The sequence below is a fragment of the Oryctolagus cuniculus genome, chromosome 1 (genome assembly GCF_964237555.1).
Source record: "Oryctolagus cuniculus chromosome 1, mOryCun1.1, whole genome shotgun sequence".
Lineage (NCBI taxonomy): Eukaryota > Metazoa > Chordata > Mammalia > Lagomorpha > Leporidae > Oryctolagus > Oryctolagus cuniculus.
In genome coordinates this window covers 231,861,556-231,877,845 of record NC_091432.1, presented here as the reverse complement: position 1 = coordinate 231,877,845, position 16,290 = coordinate 231,861,556, and the positions used below count along the sequence as shown (strand labels likewise).

Sequence of the window (16,290 nt, the reverse complement as noted above, 5' to 3'; positions counted from 1 at the left end):
CGGACGCTAGCCGGTGTGACCGCGTCCTTGTGGGAAGACGGACATCTGGGCAGACACGGGACTGCTGGGTGGGACCAGACGCAGAGGGAGAGGGCAGAATTAAGCAGGCCCCGGTGGCCGGGAACCTGGCTGCGAGCAGAGGCTCACAGGGAGGACCCCCGCCCTGGGGGGCTTTGGAGAGGGCGCTGCCCCGCCTACACCCTCCCGTCAGGCGCCCTCCCGGGGTGGAAGACAGACGCTGTGCTGTGTGTGGCCGCGGGGAGCTGAGAGCGACCCAGAAGCCAGGACGAGGGCATGGGTGCTACCGGGCAGGCAGTGTTGTTCACAGAGGGCCACACGCACGCAGCGCTCGTGGCCGACTCTGTTTACCCAACCAGTGGCCGAGAGGGAAGCAGGTGGCAGCCCGAGCGCGTCTGACCTGGATAGCAGCGAGAGTGTCCCCATAGTCCTCGCTGGCCACCAGGGTCATTTTCTCGTTGATCCAGGCCTCCTCCTCCTCCACGTTGGCGACAAACTGCTGGTATTCCAGGGACTCTTCCAGCCGCTGACCCCTGAGGACAGAGAAGACGCAAATGGGCACGAGCTCCCCTGGGGTTCCAACAGCGCCCCTGTCCTTGGCGGTACCCCTGGAGGGGGACATGACAGCTCAGTCAAGCCCTCTGCGTGCCACCAAGCCCTGGAACCCCACTCGCGGGCTGACGCATGCAGAGCTGAGCGCTCACCGGGCGGCCGCCAGCTGCTTCAGCTCCTGCCAGTGCTCCAGGAACTGGGCCCTGCGCTGCTGGATCTCCTCCTGGCCGATGGTGTTGTCGTCAGCCAGCTTCTTCCCGGCGTCCAGCACACCCTGGGCAGGAACGGTCAGGTGAACGGGGGTGCCGTGCGTCTGCTTCCAGGGGCCTCTGCTCATGCCTCCAGGGAGAGCACCTTGCTGCTTTGGGCCGAGGGGTCCCGAGTGCCGCGCGACCTCGGGCAGAGACAGGGCAGGGACAGGGCAGGGCGGCCGCGGGCCCCACCTGGATGGCCGGCTCGTGCGCAGCCAGCTCTGCCTCCAGCCGTTTGTGCTTCTTCCTCAGGTTCTGCACGCCTGTGAGGTCCCGGCCGTAGTCCTCGGAGCTCACCAACAGCTTCTTCTCCCTGCAGGGCGGCGGAGCAGTCGGCCTCTGCACGCCTGCGTTTTCTCAGGGAGAGGTCAGCTCAGCCTCGGACCCGGATGAGCCCACCTACGTCTACCTATCTCCAGGAAAAACGCTTCCGGCCAGTTTCCCACAAAACCACCCACAAAACCAAATCTACCTCCCCTGTGAGCGTGCCCGAGATGGCGCCGTCCTGCACGGGCCTGCAAGCCCTGCTCACCATGCCGGCCTCCACAGAGGAGGGGCCGCGCGTGATGACGGCAGGCACCAGGGCTGCCCTCAGGAGCCCGACTCACACAGCCACGGAAAGTGGGTTTTACGAAGAAGCCGATGGCCGGCGCTGCGGCTCACTAGGCTACTCCTCCGCCTTGCGGCGCCGGCACACCGGGTTCTAGTCCCGGTCAGGGCGCTGGATTCTGTCCCGGTTGCCCCTCTTCCAGGCCAGCTCTCTGCTGTGGCCCGGGAAGGCAGTGGAGGATGGCCCAAGTGCTTGGGCCCTGCACCCCATGGGAGACCAGGAGAAGCACCTGGCTCCTGCCATCGGATCAGCGCGGTGCGCTGGCCGCAGCGCACTGGCCGCGGCGGCCATTGGAGGGTGAACCAACGGCAAAAGGAAGACCTTTCTCTCTTTCTCTCTCTCACTGTCCACTCTGCCTGTCAAAAAATTAAAAAAAATAAAAAATAAATAAATAAAAAGAAGCTGTGCGTGGATTTCTAAATATTTTTACACCACAATAAACATCCTTTAATCCTGTTTTCCCGCAAATGTTGCTGCACGCTTGCGTGTGAGCACAGAGGCGTCTACACCCACGCTAGTAACTCAGCACCCGGAGTGAGGGTGGAGGAGGCTGTCCTGAGTGGTCTGTCACACACCACACCAACTGCAGAAGGGAGACAGATCCGGCAGCCTGGGAGAGGACAGCAAAAGCACCCCGACTCTCCCTCTGTGAGCACGAGGCCTCCCCCCAGCCACACAGCAACTCCTCAATACACCCAGGATTCACGGGGCCCAGGGCAGGGCAGTGTGACCACTGTGGGCCACTGCTGCCTGCCACGCACCTGGCCAGGGGGCACAAGGCACGCCAGGTGAGTGTGGCAGAGCGGGGACCCAGGCAGCAGGTTCCCAAGCCTGTGCCCTTCCTGTCTGCCCACCACGGTCCCGGGGGGCCTGCCGCCCCGGCCAGTCCAAGCGGCGCCCGCCTCCCGCCCCAGCAGCACGTACTTGATCCAGGACTCCTCGTCATCCATGTCCCGGAAGAACTGGTGCAGGCGGTGGGACTCGCTCAGCTTGGCTCGCCGGGAGGCCGCCATGCCCTTGATCTTCTGGAAGCGGCTGTTGATGGTGTCGCGCTTATCCTTCACCTGGGACGTGTCGAAGGCACTGCTGGTCATCAGGCTGTCGGCCTGGCTGTTCAGGTCCTTGAGGCGGTCCTGGTGTGGAGACACGAGGCGGGGTCAGAAGTCTGGGCTCCCGTGCAATCTCTGCTGGACAATGATGAGCTGGGATTCCTTACTGGGAGGTTGCACATAGTATTATTATTATTTTTAAGATTTATTTATTTGTGGGGCAGAGTTACAGAGAGACAGAGAGAAAGGTTTTCCCTCCTCTGGTTCACTCCCCAAATGGCCTCAATGGCTGGAGCTGCACTGATCCGATCCGAACCCAAGAGCCTGGAGCTTCCTCTGGGTCTCCCATGCGGTGCAGGGGCCCACGCACTTGGGCCATCTTGTGTTGCTTTCCCAGGTCATGGCAGAGATCAGAAGTGGAGCAGCCGGGACTTGAACCAGCACCCATATGCGATGCCGGGTGGGACCAGACACTGCAAGCGGCGGCTTTACCCGCTGTGCCACAGTGCCGGCCCCCACAACTATTTTCATAACCAAACTGGGACATGATGTGCCCTCCTTGCCGTTTGCACCAAGGTGTGGCAGTGGCGGGGGCTCGGCTGGAATGCACGCATGGCATATGGCACCAGCAGAACCTACTTCTTCACTGCTGCCTTGCAATAAAAAATGCCATTTCACTGAAAATGTCCTCAAAAAGGCAGCACAAGTTAGTTTTACTCAATATCCATCTTTTTATTTGAAAGAACAGTCCGTGGTCATTCGGATTTGAGTATCTGACAGATACGCTGCTCCGAATGAATGAAGTGGGCCTGTCACTTCCAAGACAACTGGCAGTCTGCAGCTAAACAGAAGCTGTGGTGTGGAAGCAACACTGCCGCCTGCAGTGCCGGCCTCCCACGTGGGCGCGCCATGGTTCCAGTCCCGGCTGCTCCAATCCACTCCAGCTCCCTGCTGCTGCGCCTGGGGAAGCAGAGAGGAAGGCCCAAGTCCTTGGGCCCTGCACCTGCGTGGGAGACCCGGAAGCAGCTCCTGGCTCCTGCGTCAGACTGGCCCAGCCCCAGTCACTGAGGCCATTTAGGAGTGAACCAGCGGACAGAAGGCCTCTCTCCCTCCCTCTAACTTTGCCTTTCAAATAAATAAAATAAATCTTTTTATTTATTTATTTGACAGGTAGAGTCACAGACAGCGAGACAGATAGAAAGGTCCTCCATCCAATGGTTCACCAAATGGCCACAACAGCCACAGCTATGCCAATCCGAAGCCAGAAGCCAGGTGCTTCTTCCTGGTCTCCCACGCAGGTGCAGGGCCCAAGCACCCAGATCATCCTCCACTGCGCTCCTGGGCCACTGCAGAGAGCTGGAGTGGAAGAGGAGCAACCGCAGGAGGAGGACTAACCTAGTGTGCCATGGCGCCGGCCCCTAAAATCAATCTTAAACAAACAAAGAGGTATCCCTTTCTTTTCTGCCTATGTAAAGCTGTATTGTAAAAAAAAAAAAAAAAAAAAAGCAACGGGGGGGGGGAGAGAAAGAGAGAGACAGAGAGAGACTGAGATCTACGAGATCCACTAGATCACTCCCCAGGTGGCTGCCACAGCCTGCAGCCAGGCTGGGACAGGCAGCTGCCAGGAGCCAGGAGCTCCATGCTGGGTTCTCACGTGGGTGGCAGGGCCGTCTTCTGCTGCCTTCACAGCACGTTAGCAGGCAGCCGAGACAGAGCCAGCACTCTGACATGGGACGCCAGTGTTCCAAGTGGCAGCTTAGGCTACTGCCCCGCAAGTCCAGCCCAAAGCCGTACTCTTCCACATACGTGACGGGACACGCTGCAACAGAATGAATCAGCAGCAGCCATGGAGGCCAGACGTCTTCTATTACGTGGGACATTAAAAGGGGCTGGCGAACACGTAACTAATGCCACTATCCTCACTACCTGTTTGTATGTTTCAGGAAAACAGCTACTGATCATAAAAATATTACTTATGCTAACTTAAACAAGTTTACCATTTGAACTGAATTATCAGCTATTTAATATTTAAAAAATAACTACAGAGGCCGGCGCCATGGCTCACTAGGCTAATCCTCCGCCTGCAGCGCCAGTACACTGGGTTCTAGTCCCGGTCAGGGCGCCGGATTCTGTCCCGATTGCCCCTCTTCCTGTCCAGCTCTCTGCTGTGGCCCGGGAAGGCAGTGGAGGATGGCCCAAGTGCTTGGGCCCTGCACCCCATGGGAGACCAGGAGAAGCACCTGGCTCCTGGCTTCGGATCAGCGCGGTGCGCTGGCCACAGCGCACCAGCCGCAGCGGCCATTGCAGGGTGAACCAACGGTAAAAGGAAGACCTTTCTCCCTGTCTCTCTCTCATTGTCCATTCTAACTGTCAAAAAACAAAAACAAAAACAAAAAAACCCCTACAGATTGACGAGAAGTTGCAAAAGCAGTGGTGTTCCAGCTTCTCCCAAGGGTAGCATCTTTTACGGGCGCAACACGAGCACCACGGCAGACACCCACAGTCCACGGCCCATACTCAGCTTTCAGCAACTCTTCCACGCAGCGTCCGTGTGCCTGAGCCCACACAATGTTCTGTGTGCTGTTACGGTGAGCGCAGATTCCCGGGACCACCTCCGACCTCAAGACACAGACCTGGTCCTCCCCGTGCCCGGGGGCTCCCTGGCAGCCCCTGGGGCCCGCAGGCCTCTCCTGCCCCCACGCCCCCACCCCTCCACCCCGTGATGCCTGTCTCCAGCCCATCAGCCTGCCCCTCAGAGCACTACAGGATTGCAAGCAAGCAGGCCTCTGAAACTGGGCTTTCAACATTCACCTAAGAATGCACTTTCAATGGTGGCTGTTGATAACCAGAATCTGCACGTGCAGTCTAGGGACGCGGTGATGGGCAGCTGGGACTGGCTTCCCACACAGGAGTCCCGGATCTGCTCCTGATCCTGCTTCCTACTGTTCCCGGGAGCCGCTCACGTGGGAGACCCAGACAGGACTCCTGGTTCCTGGCTGCAGCTGGGCTGGCCCCAGCTATGCAGCATCTGGGGAGTCAACCTTTCCCTCTGCCTTTCACGTGAACAGCATAACCTCCAAAAGCAGAACAACACACACACAACAAGCCCGCACTTGCAGCATTTCCATGGCCCCGCAGCCGTTTAGCCAGAGCAGCCTGGGGCAGCGCCGCCTTCAGCGCCGCGCTGGGGCCCCCCAAGCCCCACCCACCTCGTGCGCGGAGATGTCCGCCTCCAGCAGCTGATGTTTCTTCAGCAGGTTGTTGACGGAAGCCAGGTCTTTGCCGTAATCTTCAGACGCCAGGAGGGCCTCCACCTGGCAGGGGGACACCAGGGAACGGCCGGTGAGTGTTCTGGGGAATCCCGGAGGCCTGCCTGTCCCTCGGGTCCTTGCTGGGACAGCTGGACACCTCTCCATCAAGAGCTGTCACTTGGCTTGGGTCGTCTACCCCGCCCGCCATGCTCCTCTGGCAGTCAAACGCAGATGCAGAGCCGCTGTGTCCGTCACTACGGCAGCTGGGCAGAAGCCGTCACGGGCACGGGGGCAGAAGGCACCGCAGTCCTCGCCCGGGGAGCTCCCTAGTGCAGGCAAAGGCTGACAGACAAAGGTGACCGTCCCAACAAAATCTCTACCCCAGAGCGGGAGCGCCCCGGGCAGCCAAGACCACGGAGCGGTTACCTGTGGTACAGCCCTGCAGGGCACGTATGCAGTCACTCACGTGTCAGGAAGAACTGTTAGGGACTTGGGAGCACACGGCCAAGACACAGCAATGAGAAATTACACGGTGAGCTTGACCAGGGTAAAGGCCAAGTGTGGAACGGAAAGACATACTCTACAACACCAGCAGCGCAGCTCTCTAACACGCCCCTGTTCCTTCATTCGCTCTGCATTTTCCAGATTTCCTCCAAGGAACGAATCCGGCTGCCGGCCCCCAGGCCCCATGACCCCGCCCTCTCACGCCCGTGGCGGGCAGTGAGCCACGGTGATTGCCGCAGCAAACGCCTCTCTGGTGCGCGTTCTATCACAAGGGCTGGTGGTGAGCCCTGGCGCCTGCGGTCTGGCCCTGCTAACAGAGCTAACAGAGCGAGTGCCCGGAGGTGAGAACTGTGCTGCTGGCAGAGGGCACCGCGTCCCGGGTACCTCGGAGAGCCAGAAGTCGAAGTCCTTGATGCCCGTGTTGAAGTTCTGCTGCTTGTTGGCCTCTTTCAGTTTCTGGCTCTTCTCGGCTGACTTCTGCACCAGGAACTGCCACTGGTCAGCTAAGGCAGCCAGGCGGGCCTGGAAGAGAGGACGCCCTCAGATGGCGAGACTCACAAAGAACCCTGTCTCCCGAGGCCGGATCTGGGCCCATCGGTGAGCAGAAGGCAGGCGCTCCTGGGGCCACGTGCGCGGGCACGCCCCACGTGCAATGCAGCCAAGCCTTATTAACCCACTTATTTTCTTGAGACCGCATTTCCAAGTCAGGACAACGCGAGGGTCGCACGTGGGGCGCTGGGGCCGAGCGGGCGCTGCGGGACGGTACCTTGACGGCGTCTTCACTGCCAGCACAGGCCCCACGCTCAATGAGGGAGTTGCCCATGTCGATGACGCCGCGGATCCGGTCGGCATTGGCGTGCAGCTCAGCCTCGAAGGCCTGGTGCTTCTGGTGCTTGCTCTAAAACACCAAAAACCACCTCTCAAAACCAGCTCCTGCCGGGGACCGCCGCGGGGGACGGAGCAGTGGTCAGTGTGAGGAGCCGGGGCGCCTGCACTCAGGATCTGTGGGAAGCGTCACGGGGCTCTGAGGGATGAGGGGCCCCACGGAGGGACGCAGCGTGCCAGCTGGTGGGAGGGACATCCTGTTCACACTGAGGGCGGCACTGGCCAATCTCAGCGCTGCTCTACTTGTCCATCAGTGTGCGCCCCGCTGGCTTGTGACCACAGCGGCACTACGCCGCCATCGAAGGCTGCAGCCACCCGAGGGCAGCTTTCTCCCTGGGGACAGCGGCTGCGGACCCTGCCCATCAGCAGGTAGTCACCGTGAATCCAATCACTGGGTGCTGTCAAAACCCAGGTCTGACTGCGGGCAGGCTTTATTCTCACTAGGGAGAGAGGGCTGGGGGAGCGAGGGCAGCTGGAGCCGGGCCCGAGGTGTCGGACGGATTCATAACGAAACAGGTGCTGAATGACTACAAGACACTACTGCACGGACACAGCTGCGGCACAGTTCCAGGAAAACACTGGGCAGGGAGAGAAAGGCAGGGTCTTGGGAACAGTGTTATTCGGGAAGAAACAGTAGAAGGAAATAAAGCAGTATAGCCAGGGAAGAATTCTGCAGCAAATGTTTCATTTTCAGGGGCAGCAACTGTCCAAGGGTGGAGCCACTGCGGAACAAGGTGGCACTAACGCGAAGTGTCCCTGTCCCTGCTCCGAGCGCACAACCACAGACCCTCACAGGAGCCCAGGGCCCACTTCTGCTGCTGGTTCTGACCTCTCTGGTTCAAATCCCCTTTCTTCTCTTCTACAAGGAGTCTTCCAAATGTTCATGAAAAATGTGCATTAAGAGAAACCTATGCAGGGCTGGCGCTGTGGCGTAGATTAAGCCACCGTGGCAGTGCCGGTATCTCATATGGGTGGCTGGTTCAAGTCCGAGCTGCTCCACTTCCAATCCAGCTCCCTGCTAAGGTGCCTAGGAAAGCAGTGGAAGACGGCCCACGTCTTTGGGTCTCTGCACCCATGTGGGAGACCGGGAAGAAGTTCCTGGCTCCTGGGTTTGGACTGGTCCAGCTCTGGCCATTGTGGCTATTTGGGGAACGAACCAGTGGATGGAAGAACTCTGTCTGTCTCTCCCTCTCTCTGTAATTCTACCATTCAAGTACATAGTAACAACAAAAAATAAAAAACCATGCATGGAAATCAAAAATTTATTGGCACCGAAAGAAATAAATTTATATTTTAGTTCCATTTTGAACAAACTTTTTGAAACCCACTTGTATCTTCATTTCTTCCCAATCTGAGCTCAGCATGGTCTGCTCTGACCTTGACCTCTCCCTGGCTGGGCCGCTCAGATCCAGACACAGCTCCTCTGCCTCTCCACAGCCTTCTCACTGCTCCTGCCCAGAGACCTGGGTATGCAGAGAACTCGCACCCCTGGCTAGACTCCCTGGCTGGGCCACCAAAGACCAGACCAAAATCAATACAGAAGATGCCTATTCCAACAGGCACCCCTTGAAGGAAAGCAGTAAAACTACTGCCCCCCAAATCAAACACTGTACAGAACTTGGCTAAGGGATGAACTGCGGGCGCAGGAGTAGGGCTTGCAGGCTAATTACGACAGAGAAAGCCATATCCCACAGGGACACTGGGACGGAGGGCGCGGGGAGATTAGGAATGACAGGATGGATGAGAAGACACCGGCAGGCCGTGTGGCCACAACGACAGTGATGTATGAGAGGAGCACAAGTACCAGGACTCACTTAACTACAACTCTTAGAGAATCAAACACTTACCAGCAGCTTGGAAAGCTACAAAAACAGATGGAAAGAACACAGTTCAGTACACTGGTGTGAACGCACGCAGCAGCTACTCCACACTCACCCTGCCGTCACACTGCTGGGAAGCTCCGTGTGCGGCCCGTGCCCAGAGGGCTCTAGACTTCCGAGCACAGACGAGTGAGGGAGGCAGTTCTTAGACGGCTCTGAATCAGTGTGTTTGCCACCAGCTCAGGTTATTAAAGCATTTCTCACTGGCTGCCCCACTGCTGTGCAGGGACTTCCCCATCTAAAGACCCCTTAGTTAGCAGCAGCTACAAGACCACGGGGCTCCCTGCAGACCCCCGCTCGGCCCGGCTCACCTGGATGTTGGTGGGGTCCTTGTACGACTCGTCGCTCGCCGTCTGCAGCTTCTCGCTGATCCAAGCCTCGATCTCGTCCACGTCGCGGCTGAACTGCTGCAGCGTCTGAGACTCTCCCAGCTTCGACCTCTTCTCGATCATCTGGGCCTTCAGACGTCGCCACCTGAGAAACCAGGAGCCCAGAGTGAGCCCAGCTGCGTGGAGGAGGCAGCCGGAAGCCGGAGCAGACCCGCGCTCTCACAGGAGGGGACAGATCCCCGCGGAGCTGTGGCGACATAGCACCGGGAACACCCACCTGTCCAAGACCTCATTGCGCCGGTTTGCAATGTCTCCTTTGGCATAGTGGCCAGCAGCGATGAGCTGGTCGGCGAAGGCCTGCAGGGCAGCGATCTTCTCCTCCTGTCGGCAAACGAAGGCGTGAGGTCAGTGAGCGGCGACTGGGCCTTCCCAGACGGCCGGCCACTCTAGAGAAGAAAGCTGTTGTTTTGGGTGACTGGGAACTAGCCGGCGACAGGATCAGAATACAATGACACTTTAGAAGCTGGAGAGTAAAAGCCAGAAGCCAGCTTGATTTTAATCATTACTGGAGGAGAGTTGCACTCAGGAAGGCTCCAGGTGGCACAGGGGCTAGAACACTGATACCACACAGAAGGTAGGCCTCACCACAGGACAAGGTGGGCAGATTCTCAACAAAACATTTCTAAATCAAAGACTTGTGTGACCTCCTGGTTTATATCCACGTACTCCCTAGCCCACCTACATGTCTGCTGGCTCCCCCCTGGAATCATTAAATAAATCATTCAATCATTTCCACTGGCAGCTCCATGATGGAAACCTCAAGGGTATCATTCTGCACGTAAAGGGGTTCTGCTTCGTCACGCCCAGAGCGTTCTTCCCAGAGGACACAACCACTGCCTGGAGATGTGACTGCACACTGTACTTGTTTTCTGGAGTTGAGACCAAGTGTTTGACTTTAAAGAAGCCGCGAAAGCCCTCAGCTGAGAAAACTGAGTTGACAGCCATCTTTCATTCTCATCACTGAGAGGAGAGGGGAACAAGCCGACAGAGACGATCCCAACCGGGAGGACTCCAGCTCCAGACGCCAGGGCGCAGGCCTCACCTGGACGTTGATGGCTCTGTCGAAGTCCTCGTGCTTTTTGATCAGAGCCTCCACACTGTCCAGCGAGTCCCCCTTGTCCTCCGTGCTCAGGAAGGCCTCCCGGGCAGCCATCCAGTTCTCGGCTTGTTCGCAGTCGCGGTGGAAGAGCTGAAGAAGGGGAGAGGCAGGTGAGGCGGTGCGGCCTCGGCAGGGAGAGCCCCGCCCAGAACCGGGGCCACGCACCTGCAGCTCCAGGCACTGGTCCAGCATCATCCTGCGCTGAGCCCACGCCTTCTCCAGATCTGCGCGCTCCTGATCCAGGATGGCGAGTTTCTCCTTGATCTCGGGGCTGGCATAGTGACCGCGAGCCAACAGCTGCTGCCCAAACTGCTCGAATGCCTGGAAAGTGCCAGCCCTGGCATCGATTTCTGTCCGGTGCTCCTGCCAAGAGGAGGGCAGGATGAGATAACTGGCAGTGGTGCCCAGCAGCGTCCCCACCAACCACAACACAGAGGCGGGCCGCAGCCCCAGGGCGGCCTCGTGTCTGCCGCTCGGCAGGCAGGTCGGCCCACCTGGTGCCGCTCCAGCAAGGCTTCGGCTCCAGTGACATCCTTGGCGAGCTCGTCTGAGGACACCAAGCCCCGTATTCCATTGATCCAAGACATGAGGTCCCTGGAAACCAGATCCACAGGGTGGCAGCTGTTACATTAACTGGCAGGCAGGCCTTCTGCCCAGGAAACAGGGAAGCACCTAGTTCTTGCCTCGAAAGGTTATTTTGGGCTGATGTAGTTAAATCTATCAAATGGGGCTAGTTTGTGAGCAAAGGGTCTCAAAACCGCCTCTTCTTGGTGGATAATAATAATAATAATAAACAAACCCAGAGTTCCTCAGAGTTAAAATAAACAGGTTTGTAATGAAGATCCTTTCACGCTGTGAAGTAACAGCTGAGTGAGAAGCTTTTCATGAGGATAAAGCCAGCGTGCAGGGTGTCAGGAAAGACAAAGGGCAGGGCAGAGGGGCACTGTTCTAGGGAGAGGGGCCACGGGCACAGGCCCCGCAAGTGCAGTGGAGGTCCTCAGCCGGACCCTTGATCAGCAGGTGGGCCCCGGTTATAGCGTGTGAGGCCGAGAGGAAACACGCGAGTGTGGACGTGTGGAAACGAGACCGCACAGGAGGTCCTCTCCTGCGAGGGACAGGCTACAGTGCTCACGGGGAGGGCCAGCGCTAACCGGGAGTGCAGACGAAGGCACACAGACGCTTGCACTGTGTTCGTCTTTCAGCTTCTGTGTGGCCCTAAAACTGCTGAGGCAGAGACGCTGGCGGGAAAGAGGTGTATCTATGGAATGCACGCGGAAACCGCACTGCTGGCGGGGGATCGGGCGGGTGCGTGCGTGGGCCACAATGGAGACTTCCCGGCATCGGCAGTCTGCAGTGCCGCCCTGCGTGCTCTCAGGAGGAACCAGGACTGCCCAGCAGGCTCCGGGCGCCAGAGCTCCGGGAGACGCCCGCCTCCTCACCGGAAATCACTGAGGAAGCGCTGCAAGTCATGCGAGTCGCCCAGCTTGGCCTTGCGCTGGTCGGCGCGCTTCCCCAGGCTGCTCCACGCCTGGTTCAGCTCCGTGCACTTTTCCTGCAGGTCTTCAGCTGACTCAGGGTGGGACTGGATCAGGCGCTCAGCTGTTTCCCCAAGAGAATTTACCTGCAGGAAGACAGTGATGAGAAGGCAGAAGGAAAGGGAGTCTGTCCTGAGACCGTGTCCACCCTGGCCAGCTCTTACCTTGTCACCAAGAGCCGCAAGGTCCCTCTCGAAGCCCTCATGCTTGCGCTGCAGGGCCTGCACACTGGCCAGGTCGTGGCCATAGTTGTCTGTGTTCAGCGCCTGATTCTTCTCTTCTATCCATTCTTTGGTTTCGTCAGCATCCCTACGGGGAAGACCCACACACGCACGTTAGACTGCTGAGCACCGCTCCTTGGTTACAGGACACACGCACGAACGTCTGTCGGTGGCCCCCCAAGACCTCTGGCAAGCAGGAGGGCACACGTGCATCTGCTCGGCAGTGTGCCCGCCTGCCCCCGGGTCAGGTCCAGGCCTGGTGCGGCAGGCGCAGCTCTTCCGTGGCAATCTCAGTCAGCGAGGGCGGGGCGCACGCCCCCCTCCCTGGCCCAGCAGCGGGCCCTCACCTGTGGAACCTCTGCACCTCGTGGGCACTACCCAGGAGCTGGCTCCGCTCCTCAGCCAGCTGCTGCAGGGACCGCCAGCGCTCGTTCAGTTCCTGTTGACGACAGCCAGCGTCAGCTCCGCTGCAACCCTCCTGTCACACGCACAGCCAGGCCTTGGGAAAACAGCTGCCCGCTGCCCCCTGCCTCACCGGTTACTATACAACAGCAAAGCTGGAGTCAGAACCAAGTTCAATGTCTTGAACGCTAGCAAGAACTGGACCTAGGAATCCCCTCAGAAGCAGCAAGGGACGCAGCTCACGTGTCCTCCCTCCCACTCCTAGCCTGGTGCCTGGCAGGGAGCACTTGCTGCAAACACTGCGAGTGGGCAAATCCCAACAAAGCTGCTGTCTTGCCCAGCTTTACCCTGGGCCACAGCCCCCAGGAAGAGCCCCAGCTGCACCCAGGGCCTCACAGAAGGCGTGAAATGGGCATCCCTTCTTTGCCGACAGCAGACTCCTTACAGCTTCCACCCTGCCGGTGGCTGAAGGCAAAACTTACTCTACTGCAAAGTGGCGAGCTCTCGACCAGGAAAGGCCACCACGCCTCCCTGCAGCCATGGGGACTGCTGTGCCCAGGACACACCAGCACAGAGACTGAGAAACGTCACAGCTGACGGACGAGGCCCAGAGCGCCACCGGACAGGAAGGAAGGCCATGAAGAAAACCACTTACCTTGATGGAGTTAAAGGTGGCCACGGTGTGGACCATCAGACGGGCAGACTACACAGGGAGGAAAGCAGAAGGGAAAGTCATCAAAGGTCTGCCACCCAGGCAGCGACCTGAGCGGCAGGTGCGCCCGCCAGGTCCCAAGGGTCAGCCAGCATCACCCCAAAGGGATGCCACCAACACCCTGAGCAGGGACGTCTACAAGTCACGTCTGTAAGTCCCCCCCGCAGTCATGAGGAACCCAGCGGCACAGTCAGACTGCTCAGTGATGACAAGTGGAAAGCCAGGACTATAACAGCTCAAAGAGAAACAACTGAAAAAAAAAAAAAAAAAAAAAAAAAAAAAAAAAAAGAGGGGGGCTGGTGCTGTGGCTTAGTGGGTTAAAGCCTCAGCCTGCAGCACTGGCATCCATACAGGCACCAGTTCTAGTCCCAGCTGTTCCACTTCTGATCCAGCTCCCTGTTAATGTGCCTGGGAAAGCAGTGGAAGATGGACCAAGTGCTTGGGCCCCTGCACCCATGTGGGACACGCGGATGGGGTTCTGGGCTCCTGGCTCCAGTCTGGCCCAGCCCTAGCTGTTGAGGCCATTTCGGAAGTGAACCAATGAATGGAAGAGCTCTTGTCTCTCTGTCTCTTCCCCTGTCACCATTTCAAATAAATAAAATAAATCTTAAAAACAAGTTATGGGGCCAGCATTGTGGCTTAGGGGGTTAGGTCGCCTCCTACAGCACCAGCATCCCATAAGGGCACTGGTTCGAGTACCAGCTGTTCCACTTCTGATCCAGCTCCCTGATAATACACATGGGAAAGTAGCGAAGACAGCCCAAGTGCTTGGGTGCCTGCACTCATGCGGGAGACCCAGATGAATCTCCTGGCTCTGGTCTGGCCCAGTGCTGGCTGATGTGGCCATCTGGGGAGTGAACCAGTGGATGTAAGCCTTCTCTCTCTGCTTCTGCCTCTCCCCCTGTAACTCCGTCTTTTAAATAAATAATCTTTTTTGAAAAGTTATGTTTATGCTAAACTGTAGTTTATTAAGAGTCTAATAGCCCTTATAGCTTTAAAAAAGTATGCATGCCTTCATCAAGAACACTTAACTGCTTAAAAAAGAAAACAAACCTGTTATCTGACCTCTTAGAAAACGGATGCCGACAGACTCACCTGACACACAATGGCCCAAAACCTTCAATTTGTAAAGAGTCTCCGTGAGGGATGCCCACAGAGCCTGGGGCCTGTGTCTAGGTTTTCATGTCTTTGCATTTCAAGAAGACATACGCTGATCAAGTAGAAATCTGCTCTCTAACCTGCCTAAAGCTCAACTGACAGATTCCTGAAGAGCTGGGTCAGGAGCGAAGAAGCAAGATGCCAGAAGCAGACACTGGCATGTCAGCTGTGGAAACGGCACACACACACACACGTCCCTGCACTCCCGGCCACAGCTGTGGAAACCACACACACACACACACACACACACGTCCCTGCACTCCCGGCCACAGCTGTGGAAACGACACACACACACACACACACATGTCCCTGCACTCCCGGCCACAGCTGTGGAAACCACACACACACACACACACACACACGTCCCTGCACTCCCGGCCACAGCTGTGGAAACCACACACACACACACACACACACGTCCCTGCACTCCCGGCCACAGCTGTGGAAACCACACACACACACACACACAAGTCCCTGCACTCCGGCCACAGCTGTGGAAACCACACACACACACACACACACACACACACACACGTCCCTGCACTCCGGCCACAGCTGTGGAAACCACACACACACACACACACACACACACACACGTCCCTGCACTCCGGCCACAGTGGCGCCCACACTGGTTGAGCACCACACCTGTATGTCTGCAGAAACGTCTGCACAGCTGGAAGGCATCTCCTGTCTGCCTCTGTGACTCTCCCCTGGATTTGGAACCTTCTGCAAAGCTCTTCTTAGGCCATGGGCAAGGGGTCAGGCAGACAAATGGAAAGTTCACCCTCCCTTGTGTGCTTGGTCACTTCTGTGCCAACTGCAACCCTACCAGCGGGACCCTGCTCCGACGCAGTGCCCACTTACAGAGGGAGGGAAACATAACTTAGCCACACTGAGCATTCCATGTGAACATGCGGCTTCCTTCTCTACGTCAAATCTCAAGACGTAACAGCGTCAAAGAGCGGAATGCCAAGGTGAGAGAGAAACCAGCCCAAACAAGTCCCGAAATGGCCACAGGCTCGAGACAAGCTCAGTCCTCGGAAAAGCACATCAGAAAGGGAGCGCTCCCGCGACCCCTGGGCAGCCACTGGCCACGGCGCTCTTACCTTCCACGGGGAGGCCGTCTTGGAATCCGCTTCATCCTGTTCACAGGAGAAAAGAGTTTAGCAGCCGTGCAGCACGCACCCAACACGGCGCTCAGCCCTTCCTGTGGATGCCTCGAGTGTGGCCTAGGGCGGTGCACACTTACATGACGCAAGAGCGCATTTCCCCACCATACCTCAGAGCCTATCACTGGCAGGGAACTCGTGGCAAGGCTGGTAGAGAAAAATTAAGCAAACGGGAGAAAAATTCTAATTCTTTTTACCCAGTAGAATAAATGGGGAGAATGAGGAAATTCACTAAGAAAGCAACCAGCTTTTCTTCAGGGCACGCTCCTAGGATTAGTTCTGACAAGGGTCGTAAGCAGACTTAAATGACCGCTGGGAGAAAAGTTAGAAAACTGAGGACGGGCAGGTGCGGCAGCCAGAGACAGCACCTGGGACACCGGCACCTCCCAGCAGGGAGCTGGGGTTCAGCTCCCGGCTCTGCGTCAATTCCAGCTTCCACTACTGCACCCCAGGAGGCCGCAGGTGACGGCTCATGTACGTGGGGCCCTGCCTGCCACGCGGACCCGGGATGAGCGCCAGGCTCCTGGCTGTGGCCCGGCTCAGCCTCAGCTGTGGTGGGCATTTGGAGAGTGAACCGGCAGAGGACAGATTTGTCTCTGTAGGTC

General features: G+C 57.8%; 1 protein-coding gene across 11 annotated transcripts in view; it reads right to left on the bottom strand.

Annotated features, from left to right (window-relative positions):
• Positions 1-16,290, bottom strand: part of SPTAN1 (spectrin alpha, non-erythrocytic 1) — a 67,121-nt gene that overhangs the window by 8,988 nt on the left and 41,843 nt on the right. For 7 of the 11 annotated variants that reach the window (XM_070057570.1, XM_070057571.1, XM_070057588.1 and 4 more), the window contains 18 exons: positions 15,623-15,658; positions 13,302-13,349; positions 12,592-12,683; positions 12,188-12,332; positions 11,928-12,109; positions 10,983-11,082; positions 10,654-10,851; positions 10,432-10,578; positions 9,607-9,710; positions 9,312-9,474; positions 8,968-8,982; positions 7,002-7,133; positions 6,620-6,757; positions 5,690-5,794; positions 2,356-2,564; positions 1,014-1,134; positions 723-844; positions 419-551 (listed from right to left, as the gene is read on the bottom strand). In XM_070057570.1, the coding sequence (XP_069913671.1) occupies positions 419-551; positions 723-844; positions 1,014-1,134; positions 2,356-2,564; positions 5,690-5,794; positions 6,620-6,757; positions 7,002-7,133; positions 8,968-8,982; positions 9,312-9,474; positions 9,607-9,710; positions 10,432-10,578; positions 10,654-10,851; positions 10,983-11,082; positions 11,928-12,109; positions 12,188-12,332; positions 12,592-12,683; positions 13,302-13,349; positions 15,623-15,658 (2,190 nt within the window). The remainder of the gene's footprint in view (positions 1-418; positions 552-722; positions 845-1,013; positions 1,135-2,355; positions 2,565-5,689; positions 5,795-6,619; positions 6,758-7,001; positions 7,134-8,967; positions 8,983-9,311; positions 9,475-9,606; positions 9,711-10,431; positions 10,579-10,653; positions 10,852-10,982; positions 11,083-11,927; positions 12,110-12,187; positions 12,333-12,591; positions 12,684-13,301; positions 13,350-15,622; positions 15,659-16,290) is intronic. The other 4 variants (XM_070057576.1, XM_070057591.1, XM_070057606.1 and 1 more) reach the window with 1 other exon arrangement.